The 20021-nt window shown below is 46.6% G+C and overlaps 1 protein-coding gene across 1 annotated transcript in view; it reads right to left on the bottom strand.

The window, feature by feature from the left end:
* Positions 1-20021, bottom strand: part of LOC148508904 (neurabin-1-like) — a gene marked incomplete at its 5' end in the record, with an annotated part of 141170 nt that overhangs the window by 73219 nt on the left and 47930 nt on the right. The window contains one exon of the mRNA XM_088443851.1: positions 18813-18948. Within this exon, the coding sequence (XP_088299977.1) occupies positions 18813-18948 (136 nt within the window). The remainder of the gene's footprint in view (positions 1-18812; positions 18949-20021) is intronic.

Genomic DNA, 20021 nt, shown 5'->3' with positions numbered 1-20021 from the left:
TGGTGTCCTGTGCCAGATAGAGCATTGGCGTGCCCCCCCCCCTTTATTTTTCAAATAGGGACATAAGGGGCGTGGCCTCATAGGGAAGGGATATGACGAATCTGATTTGTCCCTTACGATGATGAAGGGTACCAATCTTGTTGTATTACTATTATCCAGGTGTCACTGCCAAATACAGTGTGAATCCTATGGCTGCAGTGATGATACATAATAATTATACATTATAACTCACCAGCTCTACATGTAGGAGAGCGCTGGTGAAGCTGCACCTGCAGCAGGATTTGTCCATCAGAGCAGCCGTGCACATGCCTGGAGTCGGCAGTGTAGATCACCGACTGAAGGTATAGAAAGTGTGCTGCTTGTAGTGTACAGCGCCTTGCAAAGGTATTCACCCTCCTTAGCGTTTTACCTTTTTTGTTACATTACAACCTGTAATTTTTTTTTTTTTTTTTATCTGAATTTTATGTGATGGATCTGCACAAAATAGTCTAATTTGGTGAAGTGAAATGAGAAAAATATACATAAAAAAGAATCTTTCTAAATAAAATTCTGATAATTGGCATGTGCATATGTAATCACCCCCTTTGCTATGAATCCCCTCAAAAGTTCTGGTGCAACCAATTACCTTCAGAAGTCACATAATTAGTGAAATGAAGTCCACCTGTGTGAAATCTAAGTGTCACATGATCTGTCAGTATAAACACACCTTTTCTGAAAAGGCCCCAGAGGCTGCAGCACCACTAAGCAAGAGGCTTTACAACACCATGAAGACCAAGGAGCTCTCCAAACAAGTCAGGGATAAAGTTGTTGAGAAGTACAATTCTGGGTTGGGTTATAAAAAAATATCCAAATCTTTGATGATCCCCCGGATCACCATCAAATCCATCATCATCAAATGGAAAGAACATGGTACCACAACAAACCTGCCAAGAGAGGGCCGCCCACCAAAACTCACAGACCAGGCAAGGAGGGCATTAATCAGAGAGGCAGCACAGAGACCACAGGTAACCCTGAAGGAGCTGCAGAGTTCCACAATAGACTAGTGTATCTGTGCATGTGACCACAATAAGCCGTACACTCCATAGAGCTGGGCTTTATGGAAGAGTGGCCAGAAAAAAAGCCATTACTTAGTGATAAAAATAAGAAGACACGATTTGATTTTGCAAAAAGGTATGTGGGCGACTCCCCAAATGTATGGAGGAAGGTGCTCTGGTCAGATGAGACTAAAATTTTACTTTTCAGCCACCAAGGAAAACGCTATGTCTGGCGCAAACCCAACAATCCCATCGCCCCAAGAACACCATCCCCACAGTGAAACATGGTGGTGGCAGCATCATGCTATGGGGATGTTTTTCAGCCGCAGGGACTGGGAAACTGATTTGAGTCGAAGGAAAGATGGATGGTGCTAAATACAGGGATATTCTTGAGCAAAACCTGTTTCAGTCTGCCTGTGATTTGAGACTGGGACGGAGGTTCACCTTCCAGCAGGACAATGACCCGAAGCATACTGCTAAAGCAACACTCGAGTGGTTTAAGGGGAAACATTTAAATGTGTTGGAATGGCCTAGTCAAAGCCCAGAACTGTATCCAACTGAGAATCTGTATTCAGACTTGAAGATTGCTGTTCACAAGCGGAAACCATACAACATGAAGGAGCTGGAGCAGTTTTGCCTTGAGGAATGGCCAAAAATCCCAGAGGCAAGATGTGGCAAGCTCATAGAGACTTATCCAAAGCGACTTGCAGCTGTAAATGCCGCAAAAGGTGGCTCAACAAAGTACTGACTTTAGGGGGGTGAATAGTTATGCACGCTGAAGTTTTCTGTTATGTTGTCCTACATGTTGTTTGATTCACAATATAAAAAAAACAACTTCACAGTTGTAGGCATGTTCTGTGAATGAAATGATGCACACCTTCAAACAATCCATTTTAATTCCATGTTGTGAGGCAACAAAACATGAAAAATGCAAAGGGGGTGAATACTTTTGCAAGGCACTGTATATTCAGCAATATCAGCGGTAGGGAGATCCGTGTATGTACCCAGCACCGGCAGCTGAACTCACCCACAAGGGTACAAGACAGGCTTGCCTACCCTCCCGATTTGGCCGGGAGCCACCCGATTTTCGAGTGCCGCTCCTGGCCCCCCCGGAAAGGCAGGCAAGCCTCCCCACAGCCAGCAACCCTCCCGACCTCCCTCCAGAATAAACTAGAAACCCCCGCAGCGGGAAGGGGGGGCGGTGACGCGATTCGCGCTGAATCACGCCATCATGGCCCCGCCCCCTGCTGCACAATGCTGAAAATAACGGCATTGTGAAGAGGGGGCGGGGCCACGATGACGCGATCACCCGCCCCCACCCCCAATGTGATGTCAATGACAGTGCATGCCCCCGCTGTTAGCCGACAATCAGTTCCCTCCCGGAGGGAGGGAGCTGATTGTCGGCAAGTATGGTACAAGAGGTGTGCTGGTAACACCTGGGTCAAGAATCGGTGGCTGTGTTCAGGGCTGCCATCAGAAATTGTGGTGCAGATAGTACGGTGTCTGACTGCCAGGTGAGGGGTGATAGGTTTGAGTCCCAGGTATGACAGTATTTTGAAATGTGTGTTAAACATAAGTGGATGTGACTGAAGGTGCTTGGGGAGGGGGCCACATGGAGGGGGAGTCGGCCAGGGTGGAGATAGGGGAGGTCAGGAGATGCCGGAGATAAAAGAAGAGGAAGCTACAAGTGAGAATGATCATAAACAGAAAATTGACAGGCCTGAACAGCGTCACCTGCCCTGCGCCATGGCACTGATCGCACCTTCCTAGTTACAGCCCTGCGGACACAAGGATTTAAAAAATGTAAGATATATAAATAACTCAATTTGCATATTCAAATTGTGGAAGAAGGAATTTACTTTTTTTATCCTTATTTTGGCATTTATAGATTTCTCTTTCAGGATAATTTAGTTTTATTCTCTCTGAATATGGCAGTTCCTGGCAAATCCATCTCTAGGAATTAATCATGTAGACATACACAACATTTTTAAAGGAAAAACATGGTTGCCTATTTCACTCAAGATAACCTATGTAGCACGCTGCCTCGTCTGGTACTTTTCATGGGTGGGTTATGTTACTGGTGGAATTTATTACCCAAAATGGCTGCACCCACCCTGCATTAAGGTCATTGTGCCAGTTATGTTCATTGTTTCTTGGTTCGTTTTCTTTGTGCTGTAACACTAAACCTCTGTGCTATTTTTTTGATGCTTGTAGAGCGGCTTTGAGTCCTGCTGGAGAAAAGCTCTACAGAGATAAAATTATTATTATTATTGTTATTATTAAGCGGCTGATATCCTACCCTCTATTCAAAAATCAGTGAGTGCAGTACATCTTGTGGGCAGCAGGTGGCAATAGAGAGCCTTTATATTTTTAATTCTCTATTTTAGAAATGGAGCTAACTCCACCACGTAGTACAAAATAATGTCAATATAAGAATATAAATCATTAGCATTTTACCAACTATCTTGAAACGATTTGAATACATTCGCAGTGAAAACAGTAAGCTACAGTAAACAAGTACAACAGCTAACATCTCTCAGAATGTAAACTCAAAGGAACAAACAAATGATGTTTCAATTGCCTGTTTGTGCGTCCTTTTATCTGTGAATTTAAACTCTGGGAAATGCACACTATGAAATATATAAGAACGATTATAATGAATACGTTGGGGGCTCAGAACACGACATCATTTCAGCTGTTTTTTATTGATTCATTTATTTTTTTAAATACAGATCCAAAACCAAAACCAAAACACAGGGGTCGGCAGTACATCTTTAATCTATACTAATATAATAAGAATGTTGTCTCTGTTTGTTCCAAATTATACCCCTTTCAGACATACTGAGATGGGATTTTGGCCTGCCTCAGCCAAAATTCCCGGGTCTCATGTCTGTGTGAAAGGTACCTACCCGGGAACACATTCCCGGGTAGTCAACCCTGCAATTGACCAGGGTATTTCCCGGGACTTAAGTTCCGGGAAGTCTACACTGCTCTAGTGTGAATGGTGCAACCCGGGGATTTTACTCCCGGGCTGCATCAGGCAGCTTCTGATTGGCCCTGGCTGTGACTGAGCCACCGGGGAGGCGGCACCAGCGGCGGTAACAGCCTCCGCACCCCCCCTTCCCATACTCCATGTGCAGGGACCAGCTCCTGGCTTATATAGGGCTGCCCCCCAGGATGTAGCCCCCAGCTGCAGGGAACGTGCTGTGGGACCCCGGAATACTCGCTAACCTGACCGCTGCCGCGCTATATATAGAGTGTATAGAGCTGAGTGCATACTAGTAACTGCATGAACCAGGTGCAGCTATAAATAATACTAATAATTACCCCCAGGAACATAGAGCTGTGGTACCTACCTGTCCCAGTGGGTGCAGGATGCAGGATGCTCCCTGTTTGCAGACACGGCAGCACTAAGAGCAGCGGCCCCCCTGTCCCTGTAATTACCGGCGGTAGCAGCGCCGCCGGTAACAGCGCCCGCACCCCCCCTTCCCATACTAACCGCCGGCAGCACTGAGATCAGCGGCCCCCCTGTCCCTGTAATTACCGGCGGTAGCAGCGCCGCCGGTAACAGCGCCCGCAACCCCCCTTCCCATACTAACCGCCGGCAGCACTGAGATCAGCGGCTCCCCTGTCCCCAGCCCCAGTGGGGGAGCTTTCCGGTTGTCACCAGGCAGAAGCAGAGGGAGAGATTACAGCCTCAACGTATTCTCACTGCTGCACAGAGCTGCGCTGGGAAACTACAGGTACAGTGTCCCTGTCACTTTCCCCACCTGTCCCTGTCACTTTCCCCTAAACATATAGAGATATAGTTCTTGCGCCACTAAATGGGGTCAACGGGTGTTCCTTTGTACAATATGGGGAATAGATCCGATAAAGTCAGCCACCAATGTTCCTTGTATAATTCTACTGTCTCAGATCTTCTTATGCCCCAGGATAACACTTTCATGAATATTTCCTCTATATGTTTATGTGACTTTCTGGAGGAATAGAGACTTCTCCTATGTAGTTTCTTGCTGCCTGAATAATTTTTGTAGCGCTGGTGTATTTTCTCTATTTTTTTAAGTTTTACCTGTCACTTTCCCCACCTGTCCCTGTCACTTTCCCCACCTGTCCCTCTGTCACTTTCCCCACCTGTCCCTGTCACTTTCCCCACCTGTCCCTGTCACTTTCCCCACCTGTCCCTCTGTCACTTTCCCCACCTGTCCCTCTGCCACTTTCCCCACCTGTCCCTGTCACTTTCCCCACCTGTCCCTCTGTCACTTTCCCCACCTGTCCCTGTCACTTTCCCCACCTGTCCCTGTCACTTTCCCCACCTGTCCCTCTGCCACTTTCCCCACCTGTCCCTGTCACTTTCCCCACCTGTCCCTGTCACTTTCCCCACCTGTCCCTCTGTCACTTTCCCCACCTGTCCCTCTGTCACTTTCCCCACCTGTCCCTCTGTCACTTTCCCCACCTGTCCCTGTCACTTTCCCCACCTGTCCCTGTCACTTTCCCCACCTGTCCCTCTGCACCTTACCATCCACTTTAATAAAACTCTGAAAAACCCTGCTCTTGTCTGAAAGGGGTCTACCAGGGAATTTCCCGGGTAGACAGTGTAGTGTGAAAGGGGGGTCTAGACCAAATACCCGGGATTTTTCACAGGAGAAATTCCCGGGTCTGAGCAGGAAATTTCCCGGGTTGTATGTCTGAAAGGGGTATTAGCGACAAAAACGACTGAACAGATTCTCTTGAAAACTGTATCATTTTCTAGTGGAAACTCCTAGCAATAACTTGAACTACGTTTCATCTCGAACTGTCAAGTTAAAGTTGAGCAATGACAAAAACAAATGTTATTGACATCATCAATGCAGGAGATACAGTAGGTGTGGCACCATGCGCACGGCCGGTATAGGGTGGGGGAGAGAGGTGCTATGGGTCACTTGATTAGGATTATTTATTTATTACCATTTATTTATATAGCGCACACATATTCCGCAGCCCTTTACAGAGAATATTTGGCCACTCATATCAGTCCCTGCCCCAGTGGAGCTTACAATCTATATTCCCTACCACATGCTCACACACATACACACTAGGGTTAATTTTTTTTGCTGGTAGCCAATTAACCTACCAGTATATTTTTGGAGTGTGGGAGGAAACCGGAGCAAACTCACGCAAGCACAGGGAGAATATACAAACTCCGCACAGTTAGGGCCGTGGTGGGAGATGAACCCACGACCTCTGTGCTGTGAGGCAGTAAAGCTAACCATTACACCATCTGTGCTGCCTACATCTGCTTACACATCTTCCCATCCCTGCCGAATGCAGCATGGCCCCCTCCGTCGGTGCCAGCATCAGCGAGCATGTATGCACCCCCCCGGTTAGGATAGCAGTCTGTGCAAAGGGTACACAGTGACATTGGTGTGAGTGGTGGGTGAAGGCGTTGCTGCCACCAGCCTGTATAGCGCTGCTGGCCACTCTCGCGACAGGGCCCCCATGCAAAGCAATACAACTAGAACACCTCAAATAAAAAATATGTTCATCGTGGGAGAAGCCGCGGGTAACAGCTAGTGTATATACAGATGTGTCCTCATAAATCTAATCTCCTTGCGCACTAAACAGCCCTTCTAGTTAGCACAAGCAGCTTCTGCTGATTAAAATGATATGCAGCATGTCTATATGCTGTGTGTGAGTGCGGGTGTATCTGCATACGAAACGCTACGTTACAGTGTCAGCGGCTGTAACACTGTTTAGCATGCAGATGCACCCGCAGGCACACAGAATACATAGGCATGCTGCATATCATTCTAATCAGCAGAAGCTGCTTATGCTAAATATTTACCAAGTCACACAGAGCTCCAGCGTTATGTGTAGTGTGACTTATAGCGCACTGAGCATAGATGTATGTGGACACATCTGTATATAAAATTGTTCCTAAAGATGAAAGGAACATTATTAAGCAGTGTCCATAATGCTGACAACTAAAATATACAGTAGCCGGTAGCAGATTCTGACAATCATCCTGACAAAAGATAAATAAAATTCCTCATTTCTTTCTTCATCAGTTTTTGTTGTAAAGTTACTGAGGCGTGGCGAGGCACGATGAGGCACCTCAGTAATGTCACTAGTTCCTACTGAATTGAAAAGCTGCAAATGAATATATTCTCACAAAATGTCTGCTACACTGTAAGTAAGTGATGAGCCTACATGCTAATATAGAAATAATGCACCAAAGCAACATAGTAATAAGTATTTCCCGTGTACAATAGTAAAAAGTTGCTATGTATGTGCCGATGCAAGCTTTGATGGCGATTCAACTTAATCCCATATCTATTCATTGACTAGAAATTCTGCAAAATGCTGTCTTACAATGGGGTGCCGGCATCGGCAAGTGCATATATTCTCGCCCATGCTGGCACCGATGGAGGGGGCCATGCTACATTCGGCAGGGATGGGAAGATGTGTAAGCAAATCTTTGGCAGAGTGCAGGAACTTGAAAGGAGTGCAGGAGAGGTGGGACAATTTTAAAAGTGCAATATTAAAGGCAACAGACCTTTGTATCAAAAGGGTTAGGAAAAAGTATAAGGAAGCCAGTGTGGTTTGGGAAAGAGGTAACAAGTATTGTAAAAGCAAAAAAGATGGCCATTAGGAAACACAAGCAGATGCAAAATAATGAGGACAAAGAGGAGTATCTTGTAAACAGAAGGAGGCTAAGAAAGTAATCAGATGTGCAAAGGCAAAAGCTGAGGAGAAAATGGCACAGTCAGTGTGTAAAGGGGGCAAAACTTTTTGTAAGTATATAAGCGAAAGGAGAAAAACAAAAGGTGGAATAAAAAGACTAAAGACAGAAAGAGGGAGTCTTGTTGAGGGAGACAATGTAATAGTTGATCATCTTAATAATAATTTTGGTCAGTATTCACTACAGAGAGAGAGGGCAAGGGGCCACAGTTAAGTTTCAGGTGTAATCAGAAACATGAGGTAGGAACAAGCACATTTACAGAGGAGAAGATCCTAACAGAACTCTTAAAACTGAAAGTGGATAAATCAATGGGGCCAGATGGGAGACATCCGAGGATACTAAAAGAGCTTAAAGGGTGCTGGTAACACCATTAACAGAATTATTCAACCAGTCACTAGCTACTGGAGTTATTCCAGAGGACTGGAAAAGAGCAAACGTTGTCCTACTGTACAAAAGCCGGAGCAAGGACGAGGCAAGCAACTACCGTCAGTGACTACCGGCCAGTGAGCCTTACATCAGTATAGGTCATCAGTAGTTGGGAAATTGATGGAAACACTCTTAATAGAAAGAGTCGTAGATTATCTCAAATCCAGCAATTTGCAGGATCCAAAACAGCATGGATTTACTGGGGGGAGATCATGTCAAACAAATCTTATTGACTTTTTTGACTAGGTGTCTAAGGAAATAGATAAAGGGGGGCCATAGATATAGCTTATCTAGACTTTAGTAAGGCTTTTCACACTGTTCCACATCGCAGACTGTTAAATAAAGTGGAAAGCATGGGATTGGATACAAAGATAGTTGAATGGATAAGATCATGGCTGCAGGATAGGAAACAGAGAGTTGTAGTAAACAGAGAGTTGTAGTAACGCAGTGCAGTCTCAAGAGGGAAATGTCACCAGTGGAGAACCTCAGGGATCTGTACTTTGACCAGTGCTTTTAAATATCTTTATTTGTGACATTGCAAATGGTATTGAAGGGAAAGAATGCTGTTTTGCAGATGACACAAAGGTATGCAACAGGGTAGACACACCAGGAGGGGTAAAACAAATGATTGATGATCTAGGTAGACTAGAGGAATGGTCAAGAACGTGGAAACTACAATCTAATGCCAAAAAATGCAAGATCATGCACTTGGGTCTCAAAAATCCAAAGGCTTAATATAGTATTAATGGCACTATACTGGAAACTACTGAAGAGGAAAGGGATCTAGGAGTTATTATTTCAGGTGACTTAACGCAAGCAAACATTGTAACAAAACAATGAGGAAGGCAAGTCAGATGCTTGGTTGCATAGGGAGAGGAATCAGTAGCAGAAAGAAAGAAGTGATAATACCACTGTATAGGTCATTGGTACGTCCTCATCTCAGATACTGTATTCAGTTCTGGAGGCCATATCTCCAGAAGGATATTAATACATTAGAGACTGTACAAAGAAGGGCAACTAAAATGGTGCAAGGTCTACACCTCAAAACGTACCACGGAAGACTAAGGGGTCTATTTACTAAGCAATGTTATGAGACAGAGTGAAAAGTGATAAGAAAGTGATAAGGTGCCAGCCAATCGACTCCCAACTGTCCTTTTACACGCTGTGTTTGAAAAATGACAGTTGGGAGCTGATTGGCTGGCCCCTTATCACTTTCTTTTCACTTTTCACTCAGTCTCCTAACATTGCTTAGTAAATAGATCCCTAAAATATCTTAATATGTATAGTTTTCTAGCAGAGAAGGGATAGGGGGGACATGATAGAAATGTTCAAATATATAAAAGGGTTTTAACAAGGTAAAGGAAAGAGACATTCTTCAAAGAAAGAGACGTATTAGAACACGAGGACATGCACTAAAACTGGAGGGTGGTAGGTTCAGGGGAAATTTGAGGAAAAATTACTTCACAGAAAGGGTAGTGGACAAGTGGAATAGCCTCCCATCAGAGGTGGTAGAGGCTAAGACAGTAGAGCAATTTAAACATGCATGGGATAGACATAATGATATCCTTCAGAAGAAGTAAGAATCAATAAGGGTTGAGGTAACAATATGTTTAAAAATGGGGCAGACTAGATGGGCCAAGTGGTTCTTATCTGCCTTCAAATTCTATGTTTCTATGTTTTAAAGATATCACCTGTCGGACCTGCATGCAGGTCCGACGGTTGATGTTGCTGGCGACCTGTGGGAGCGCGCATCATAAGCGACATAGCGGTTACACACTAGGCGATGTGCCCGATATGACGCTCCGATCCACCGGATTGGACGACATATTGTGTAGTGTGTACCTGGCTAGACTGAGTACAGGAACGGAGTAGCTGCCCAATCACAAACACATACAGACTTAATCTGGGTACACACTGTACAATATGTGTACCCAGCGATACGACGGGCAACCCCCCTGCCGCTGGGCTGACATATCGGGTGGCTGGTACACATTAGACGATCGGTGCCCAACCACCCGATATGTCGGCCCTTGCTGCATCCCGCTGCATGTGGTCGTCAGTCGCATTGTCACGTTAAGCTGCATGTAGGGTCGACTTGACGATGAAGCTGACGACCCCACGGGGGCCAACATAGTGGGTACACACTGCACGATTTAGACGATATGTCGCTCCGATTCGTAAGGAATCGGGAGAAATCGTATAGTGTGTACCAGGCTTTAGACACAGACGCATATAAGCTTGAGAAAGCCATACTATTTGTGGGTGTAAAAGGGTAGGTGCAAAGGGCCTGATTCAGAGCTGAACGCTCTGACCAGAGCACTCGCTCTGAATCAGGGCCCTCCTACCTGTTTTTGGAGCGTCCTCATGGACGCTTGCATAGCTGTGGGTTACCACCCACAGCTTATGCGAGTGTCCATGACGATGGTCGCGATGGTCAAAGACCATCGCGACCATCGGGCTTGCGACGAGACCCTGCGGTAGGGTCTCGCTGCCGCAACCCCAGGAGTGATTTTGGCTCTATCAGAGCCAAAATCACTCCCACTGACATCATTACTGATGTCAGTGGGGACAGACTCAGACGGTAGGCGTTCCCATGGGAATGCCTCCGTCTGGCCGCCACGCCCCCGGCACGCCCACCAAAGGGGGCGTGCTGTCAGTCACCATCGACAGCAAGCCCTCTTTGGTGCGAGACCCCGAGCGACGTATTTCTCGTCGCTTGTCGGGTCTCGCGCATGCGCACGACGGAGCTCCCTCCGTCGTGCGCATGCGCCAAACATCGACCCGCTTGCGAGCGAACTTCCCTCGCGAGCGGGTCTGAATGACCCCCAAAGAGCGGATGATGATTGCAAACCATTTCTGATTGGCTGATTTCCACCGCTTTGCATATACTGACAGCTTCTTACTCCTGCACATATTATGTTTTACTGTGTGATTAATGGAATGTTTTTTGTTTTGTCTCCGTTATTCCTGTACGCAAGACGGCTTGCGGTTTCTGATGTATTAGAGAAGTACTTGCAGGTTTATGGCTGAAATGTATTACATATTGTGCAATGAGTGTCAACCTGGCGCAAACCAGATGCATATGCTATTTGTGCTGACGTATACGTATGTCTTGGCAGCTTTGATTATGGACGTAATTGAATGCACACATTGCAGCGCAACCGCCACCAACTGTGCACCAGCCGCAGAGTGCAGCATGACAAGGTAAAACTGTCACCTCTGGGCCACTATTCCGCACTGTATTTTTAAATTAGCATTTTGCAGAATTTACGAAGACAATTTATTTTTAGACAGGATTTACAAACTTTTAGGACGTAAGACTAATTTACATAGTTGTCCAGTGTAAGGAGCAGTGTAACATTGCACAAGTTCATTATAACGGTTGACTCGTTCTGTTGTGTTATGAGATTTGAGTGGAAATCTATTTTTTCGTTGCTTTCCTCACTTCAGGGTAAATGTATTGAATTGCGGGTTTTCAAAATCACCAATACAGCAGAATAATTTGTATACTGTTTTTTCTAAGGAAAACCTGATTTTTTGTCATATCCTCTATATTTTGATATGATCGCCTCATTGTTGTATGGCCAGCAGGTGTCACTGTTGCTACAGCTGTCCATGTACGGGGTTAGTAATGTAATTACTTGACATATACGGTAGGTACTTGCTCCAGGTTGGGGGTATCATAACTTTTAAATGGAAAACCCTATAACTCCTGTATCCCAAAGGTTTCTCTGAAAATGAAATCCACCCCATACATGCATTTTTGTTCCAAATATGGTAAAACAATTATAGGAAACTATTCACTGTTAATTTGGGGTTATCTTGAGTTTAAATGATGAGAAAATATACAGTATATTGTGAATTAAAGATTTTGGATTGAGAAAAAAATAAAAAAGGTAGAGGGACTGTCCAGGAAAAACAGGTACACATAATAGCCTGCAGGGTGCCTGGAATGGCACACTGCAGACAGCGCTACGGCAGAGTCGCCCAGAGCTTCCAAGGGAAACGTCAGCTTACAGCCTGTACAGCTGCCTGGAGCATCCTTAGGATGCTTCGGGCAGTGGCCTACGTCTGAGCCAGATTCCCTGCTCCCTAGGCATGGCTGTCATCATAGCGGTCATCATTCTGGTGTCGACATTGTGAACGTTGACATAGTGACTGTGGGGCTACTGCTTAGTAAGATGCTACAGTGTCTGCGTCCTTTGACTGTTTTACTTCTCTGACTTTATGTAAATAGCGCTACCAGCCCTTTCCTGGTGTACAGCAGCGCGTCTGAATGTGCAACGACTGAGACGCCCACTTTGAGAGTCTTTAGGCGCAACCGTCGGCCACACCATTGAAACTTACACCAGCCCCATTCTAGGGGAAGAATCTCTCTCAGAGTATGGCCTCCAAGGTGAGCGATTCTGCACCTGTGTACACAACCACTATCAGGTACACGCCCATAACCACACAACCACTATCAAGGACACTCCCATAACAACACAACCACTATCAGGGACACGCCCATAACTACACAACCACTATCAGGGATACACAACTACACAACCACTATCAGGGACACGCCCATAACTACACAACCACTATCAGGAACACGCCCATAACAACACAACCAGTATCAGGGACACGCCCACAACACACCCATAACAGCATAACCACTATCAGGGACACGCCCATAACTACACAATCACTATCAGGGACACGCCCATAATTACACAACCACTATCAGGAACACGCCCATAGCAATACAGCCACTATCAGGGACACGCCCATAACTACACAACCACTATCAGGGACACGCCCATAACTACACAACCACTATCAGGAACACGCCCATAACAACACAACCACTATCAGGGACACGTCCATAACTGCACAACCACTATCACACCCATAGCAACACAACCACTAACAGGGACACTCCCATAGCAACACAACCACTATCAGGGACACACCCATAGCAACATAACCACTATCAGGGACACGCCCATAGCAACACAACCACTATCAGGGACACACCCATAGCAACACAACCACTATCATGGACACACCCATAACTACACAACCACTATAAGGCATACCTCCCAACATGACCCTCTCTAGGAGGGACACAATGGTCTGGTCTTGGACTTCCCTGGTAAGAGGTGGGGCTGCAGCACAGTTCAAAATTCAAATAGGGGAGTCACACCAACTGTAATTTCACACGCTGCCAAACACCACCGGCTGGGACTCACTGGCAGTTGGTGTGACTCCCCTATTTGAAATTTGGACTGTGCTGCAGCCCCACCTCTGGAGCCTCCACCAATCATAAATTACCAGGGAAGTCCAGGACCAGAGCATTGTGTCCCTCCTGGAGAGTGTCATGTTGGGAGGTATGATAAGGGACACACCCATAACTACACAACCATTATCAGGGACACACCCATAACAACGCAACCACTATCAGGGACACGCCCATAACAACGCAACCACTATCAGGGACACGGCCACAACACACCCATAGCAATACAACCACTATCAGGGACACGCCCATAGCAATACAACCACTATCAGGGACATGCCCATAACAAGTTGTTATGGGCATGTCCCTGATAGTGGTTGTATTGCTATGGCTGTGTTCCTGATAGTGGTTGTGTAGTTATGGGCGTGTTCCTGATAGTGGTTGTGTAGTTATGGACGTGTTCCTGATAGTGGTTGTGTTGTTATGGGTGTGTTGTGGGCGTGTCCCTGATAGTGGTTGTGTTGTTATTAACAACACAACCACTATCAGGGACACGCCCACAACACACCCATAACAACACAACCACTATCAGGAACACGCCCATAACTACACAACCACTATCAGGAACACGGCCATAGCAATACAACCACTATCAGGGACACGCCCATAACTACGCAACCACTATCAGGAACACGGCCATAGCAATACAACCACTATCAGGGACACACCTGTGACACTCAACCACTATCAGGGACACGTCCATAACTACGCAACCACTATAAGGGACACGCCCATAACTACACAACCACTATCAGGAACACGCCCATAACTACACAACCACTATCAGGGACACGCCCATAACAATGCAACCACTATCAGGGACACGCTTATAACAACACAACCACTATCACACCCATAGCAACACAACCACTATCAGGGACACGCCCATAGCAATACAACCACTATCAGGGACACGCCCATAACAACACAACCACTATCAGGGACACGCCCATAAGAGGCCATCTCCATACAGATATGCCCAGCTATATTGTTGACGCTGGTGCGGCGAATCGCTCCACGCATAGCGCGAGATGCGCACCCGTCAGCAAATACACGCACTGCGTATGCGACCGCGCCTCCATAGGAATGCATAGTGTGATTGCAGTGCACGCCGTAGCGTATGCAAGCACGAGGAATTGCATGGCGCAATGCTTGCGCACGTTTGTGGCGTGATCAGCCACAATGTAACTGGGCGCATCTGTATATCTGGTTAGCCAACTCCCTGTCATCTCCCAATACATATTCTGATGGTCGCTGAGCCCCCCAAACCACGGCATGTCAATTTTTTAGGACGGGGAAGGGGCGGCAACCAGGAGTATCCCAGAAAACGGGGCATGCCGAGGCCAATGGCTGCACCCTTGGACGCAGCTTCACTGGCCCTGGGAGCATGAAATACATGGCCTTCCTGAGTAACCTGGGAGTTCCCCAGATGACCGATGGTCACACAAACGATCTGATGCTGCGTCTCCGGCTTCTGAATGGCCCCACTGCCCATCCATATCGTGTGTATGAGCCCTTGAAGTAAGCCAGGTCAGGGAAGCAGAATGCAGCCTGCTGGAAGCTGAAAGGACTCTACTGTATGCCCATGTTATGCCCGCTGTGCTCAGAGGGTTAATACCAAACAATATATAACAGAGGGAAAACAAAGCCGCCGCTCACATTCTGATCTGCTGAGGGATAAAAGCCGTTTTTCTTTTTTTTTTAATTGAAGACTCAGATGATAAATGGAAATGAAAAGCTTAAGCGACACACAGAAAATACTGATGAAATAACAGATTGTCTTCTACCCAGTATTTCATCTGCAACACGGTGCTGATTGGAAAGCCAAATACAAGCACCTGTCTAATTAAAATTCCCTGCACTGCTGCTGTGTAATTTAATTATCTGCTGCAGTAAATATTTATTACTCGCTTTGTAATACCGATGCAGCGCAGAGATTGTACGCTCCGTTTCCTGAAAGCCGAGGCCGCTGATCCGAGTGAAATTAGAATAAAGACGGTGCGGCAATTTCCGGCGCAATCCCTGGGGCTCTCTGACAATCCTCGTCACTGTGCGCGCAAAACGCTAACAAAACCCGCAGAAGAGCTGTAAGGCCTAGGAAAAGTAGGAGCACACAAAAACAACTGCTTTGCACACTTACCATTTAAAATGAGGTTTCTAAACATGGCATTTAAATGGGCAGCAAGGGAGGCGTAGTGGTCAGCATTACTGTCTGGCAGCACTGGGGTCATGAGCTCAAATCCCAGTCACGGCCCATCAGTATGGAGTTTGCATGTTCGCCACTGGTTACACGGGTTTCCTCTGGGTTTTCTAGTTTCCTCAGCGATTCCAAAAACATACTGATAGGTTAATTGGCTTCACACAAAAAATTTACCTCAGTGTGTGTCCATGTTCTAGGGAACAAAGGGCCTGATTCAGAGCCGGACGCTCTGAACGAGCGCCCGCTCTGAAAGGGCGATGTTGGCCCAGTGCGCATGCGCACGACGGAGCCGGCGAGACCTGGATAGAGACGGGCATACCGTCGCTCCGGGTCTCGTACCAAAGGGGGCGTGCTGTCGATGGTGAGTGACAGCATGCCCCCTTTGGTGGGCGTGCTGGGGGCGTGGCTGGCCAGACAGAGGCGTTCCCATGGGAACGCCTACCGTCTGGGCCAGCCCCACTGACATCACAAGTGATGTCAGTGGGAGTGCTTTCGGCTCTGTTTGAGCCGAAAGCACTCTAGGGCTTGCGGCAACGAGACCCTACCACAAGGGTCTCGTCGCAAGCCCGATGGTGGCGATGGTCTTGACCACCGCGACCATCTTCCTGGTCGCTCGTTATAGCTGTGGGTGGTCACCCACAGCTATACGAGCAGCCAGGAGGCCGCTCTAAAAATCAAGAAGGACGGCCCTGATTCAGAGTGAGCGCTCTGTCAGAGCGTCCGGCTCTGAATCAGGGCCAGTATTTGTTGATTATCTGTGTTTATTATAATATTGTACTGGAGTTTTGCTAGTGGTAGGGCGCAGTAGTGGATATTGTTTATTTCTATATCTATATCGCACCATGTATGGGGGCCTTTAGATTTCTTCATTGGACAACTTCAGTGTATGAAAGTAGTAGGACAGAGAAATATATTATGTACAAAATTCAATTTATGAAATAAAAGCTGTAGTAGCGGATGACGATGATGGAAATGCACCAGTGATATTAATAGGCTTGGGCTGTGTCCCAGCTGGCTTCAGTTCATATTCGGCTCAAGCTGGTTTAAATAGATCTGGAAACAGGTCAGAAATATTCTTGTGCATCACCAGAACTGCAGTGACTTGCTCTCTATAGCTACCTATCTCTTTGTTGGCTCTCCACTATTACATACCCCACAATATTCCCTATTTTGGCATGAATCCCCAATTGTTTATGCTCCAAAAATGTCACCGAATCGAAGCCCCTAAACATGCTCTTTATTGTAAAACCCTTTTTAAATAATATTTCTAAATAATAAAAATGGATTATAACTTTTTTTTTTATGCGAAGTGTGAACACTAATGTGTTTGCAGCTTGAAGTTCACTGTCATTTTTTATTTTTTTAAACACCCCATCAATTTAAGCTTGACATTTTGCGGACATGTGTGCAATCCGTCTCACTAATGGATGAACAGATTTGGTTAGCAGAACATGGTCAAACCTGCTTAGTGGATCTGTTGAATTTTTGAAAATTTTAGTTCCAAAACCATTTCGCAGGCGCTTCGAACATATCTAGTTGGGAGCAAGGCCGTAGAGAGCAATGACAGGCCCGGGTGATGGGGGAGGCGTGGCCAAATCCAGGGGGTGTGCCAAACAAATGAATGAAAACTACTATGCGTGCCACCATGTGTCGACAAGGAGGGGGGGCATTCTTTCCCCTGCACAGCTGCCCGGGGTCCCTGCCAAGTCCCTTAACCACTTAACTGGCATTTTTTTTTCCGGCAAAACCGGTCAACAATTGCCAGGTCCGCAGGAGAGTCCAGGAAGTCAGAAGAGATCCGTTCTGCGCATTTGTAGAAGAGGCTTTCCTCTTCAAAAACACAGCGGTGTGGATGGACGTTGTCAGCTGAAGCACAGTTGCCTGCATTCGCATCCCATGCGACCACGTCAGTTAAGTGGTTAAACAAGCTGGGTAATTAGTACCAGCCCCCCCCCCTCCAAATGTCTGCCGTGTAAATAATATCTAATTGTTGTTCTGCAGGAAGCCAATTGGTGAAAAACAATAGCCTGCGAGATGTATGCCGTGGCAGGATTTCGGTGATTTAGCCACTAGATTTAAAGCACCAATAATTTAAAATGGAGAAGCAACCTACTTTTGCGTTTTAAAATATTACAGTTTTAAATCTAGCTGCTAAATTGCTGAAATCTGGCAGGCTATTACATCTGCTATAAGATACAATGGGCCTGATTCTCTGCTACTGCGCTTGTACGAAAATCCCTGTAAACCGTGGCGTGTGCGCACAGAGGCACAGTTGCGAGTCAGACTCACAGTATCAGGAATATAATGGGCGTTACTGGGCGGTGACTATTCAGACGCAAGTGGTTGCGTATACAGATGCTTAACCCCACACATTGGAGGCCATAACTGATGGCAAATCTGCACCTATAACAGGGCTGGTGCAATCTTCCATGGTGTGACTGATGTTGGCGCCTAAAGTCTACAGACGCACAAAGGGGGCGCCTCAGTACTTGCGCTATCAGACGCACACTCGTACACCAGGGGAGTGGCTGATACTAGCATTGGCATATAGTCACAGTCGTGGGTACGGCAACGGCCGATAAAGCGGCCGCAACTGAGCCTGTATGCCAATGCCGCAGTCAATGTTCTTCCTACTGAGATGCCCACCGGCTGCGGTACTGATTCCCCACTGTGCGTATTAAGACGTACCATCGGTCACACAATCACAGATTATACCAGCCCTATGGAGGTGCAATGTCTCCGTCTGAACACGGCAGCATGTGTCAGTGTAACTGTGCTTATAGACGCCGTCGCTAACCGTGGAACTCCAGCAACAAGCCCACCTCTGGGAAGCCGCCTCCCTGGCACCACCTAGAAACGCCCATCGGTATTGCATCTCTCTGCGGGCAATTTTAATCAGCGTTTTTTTGTGCGGTAACCATCGGCACACATGCGCAATGCGACTCGGAAAACATTGAGCGCTTGCGTCGACATAAACACTGCGTCCACCTCTGAATTAAGCCAAATGTATTTTAATGGGATTGGACTCTCCAGTTATATACATTACAGAACACAAATCTGCCCATTGAATAACCTAAGCTCAGCATTTGCATAGTATATAACCAAATGTGTAATAAACCAGTGTATTCCGGTTATAAGGTTTGGCAGCATTACCTCGTCGTCATCTGCGTCATACTGCGCATAGTGCTGTTCCAGCATCTCCCTCTGGCGACGTTCTTGCTCCAGGGTCTGGCTGATTAATTGGGCAACCTCGCTCATCTGGCCCGGTTTTTCACGCCCTATGATAAACCTGTAAGAAAAACAAAAATGCATAAATACCAGATTTTCGACTATGAATCCAATGCCACATACTCTTCTGTATTATCAAGCATCTTCAACTTGACCATACTTAGTACATGGTTCGTTTAAGGGCATAAAGCTCCCCCACAGATGTTACTGTCATACGCTGACCAGCCTGGGTCTGGTTCTCGCTCTGAATGGTGGACCCAGCGCAGCTGCTTTCTAGGATGACAAGCCTGGGGCTGGCAGGACTAATCCATGCTTGTTGTCCCATTGCTGTAGTGGGAACCAGATTAGTCTTTCTGGTGCTAAGGCTGGTTGAGGAATTTGGGGAGCGCAATTTTTTTAAATGTATTTATTTAGGTGATAAAAATTGGGTGACGATTGTGCCTGGGGGGGTGATTCACGCCGGCAGCTTTACAATTCCGTCCTTGCTAATATGCAAATTCAGCAGTAGGTGTTTGACAACCCCTGCTACATTTGCGATCCCACCATCGCGACCTAGACGGTACCAGGCAGCCGACCAGCTGAGTGAGCCTCAGCTTATTCAGGCTGTCTGGGTTTGTGAGGCCAAGAAACTGCGTCCGTGGACGCAGCACCTGGCTATGCCAATCCCGGAAAATGAGGTGGACATGACCCCCATTTCCAGGAATGTCGGCAGTCCCCACCCCCGCACCGTCCCTTAAATGCCTCTGCCTGTCAATCAGGCAGAGGCATAGAAGGAGCTGCGTGCGATCACGCAGGACTCGTTCTGCACATTCGCAGAACGGGCCCTGCGCACGCACAGATTCCCGGTAATCTGCGTTCAGCATTGCACATACAGTACGTGCACTGCTGAATCAGCCCCAAGGTACATTTGCAAACACAGGTAAATGCATATCACATATCAACCGCTGGTAAACACATATCAAACACACCTAAACATACATTCTATGCTTTTTCACGTGTAGTTGGTACTGCATATATTTGAAGCATATGGCGACAGTGGTGTGTGACTGGCCTACCAGCAAGCATGTCTCCAAGTCTTGCATTGTAATACTTAATCGGGCACTTGAAGGACAGATCTACCATTAGCCGGTATTT

This window comes from Taudactylus pleione, unplaced genomic scaffold (genome assembly GCF_031769625.1).
Source record: "Taudactylus pleione unplaced genomic scaffold, aTauple2 ptg000335l, whole genome shotgun sequence".
NCBI lineage: Eukaryota > Metazoa > Chordata > Amphibia > Anura > Myobatrachidae > Taudactylus > Taudactylus pleione.
Note: the sequence above shows the minus strand (reverse complement) of the source record. Positions and strands in the feature narration are given on the sequence as shown.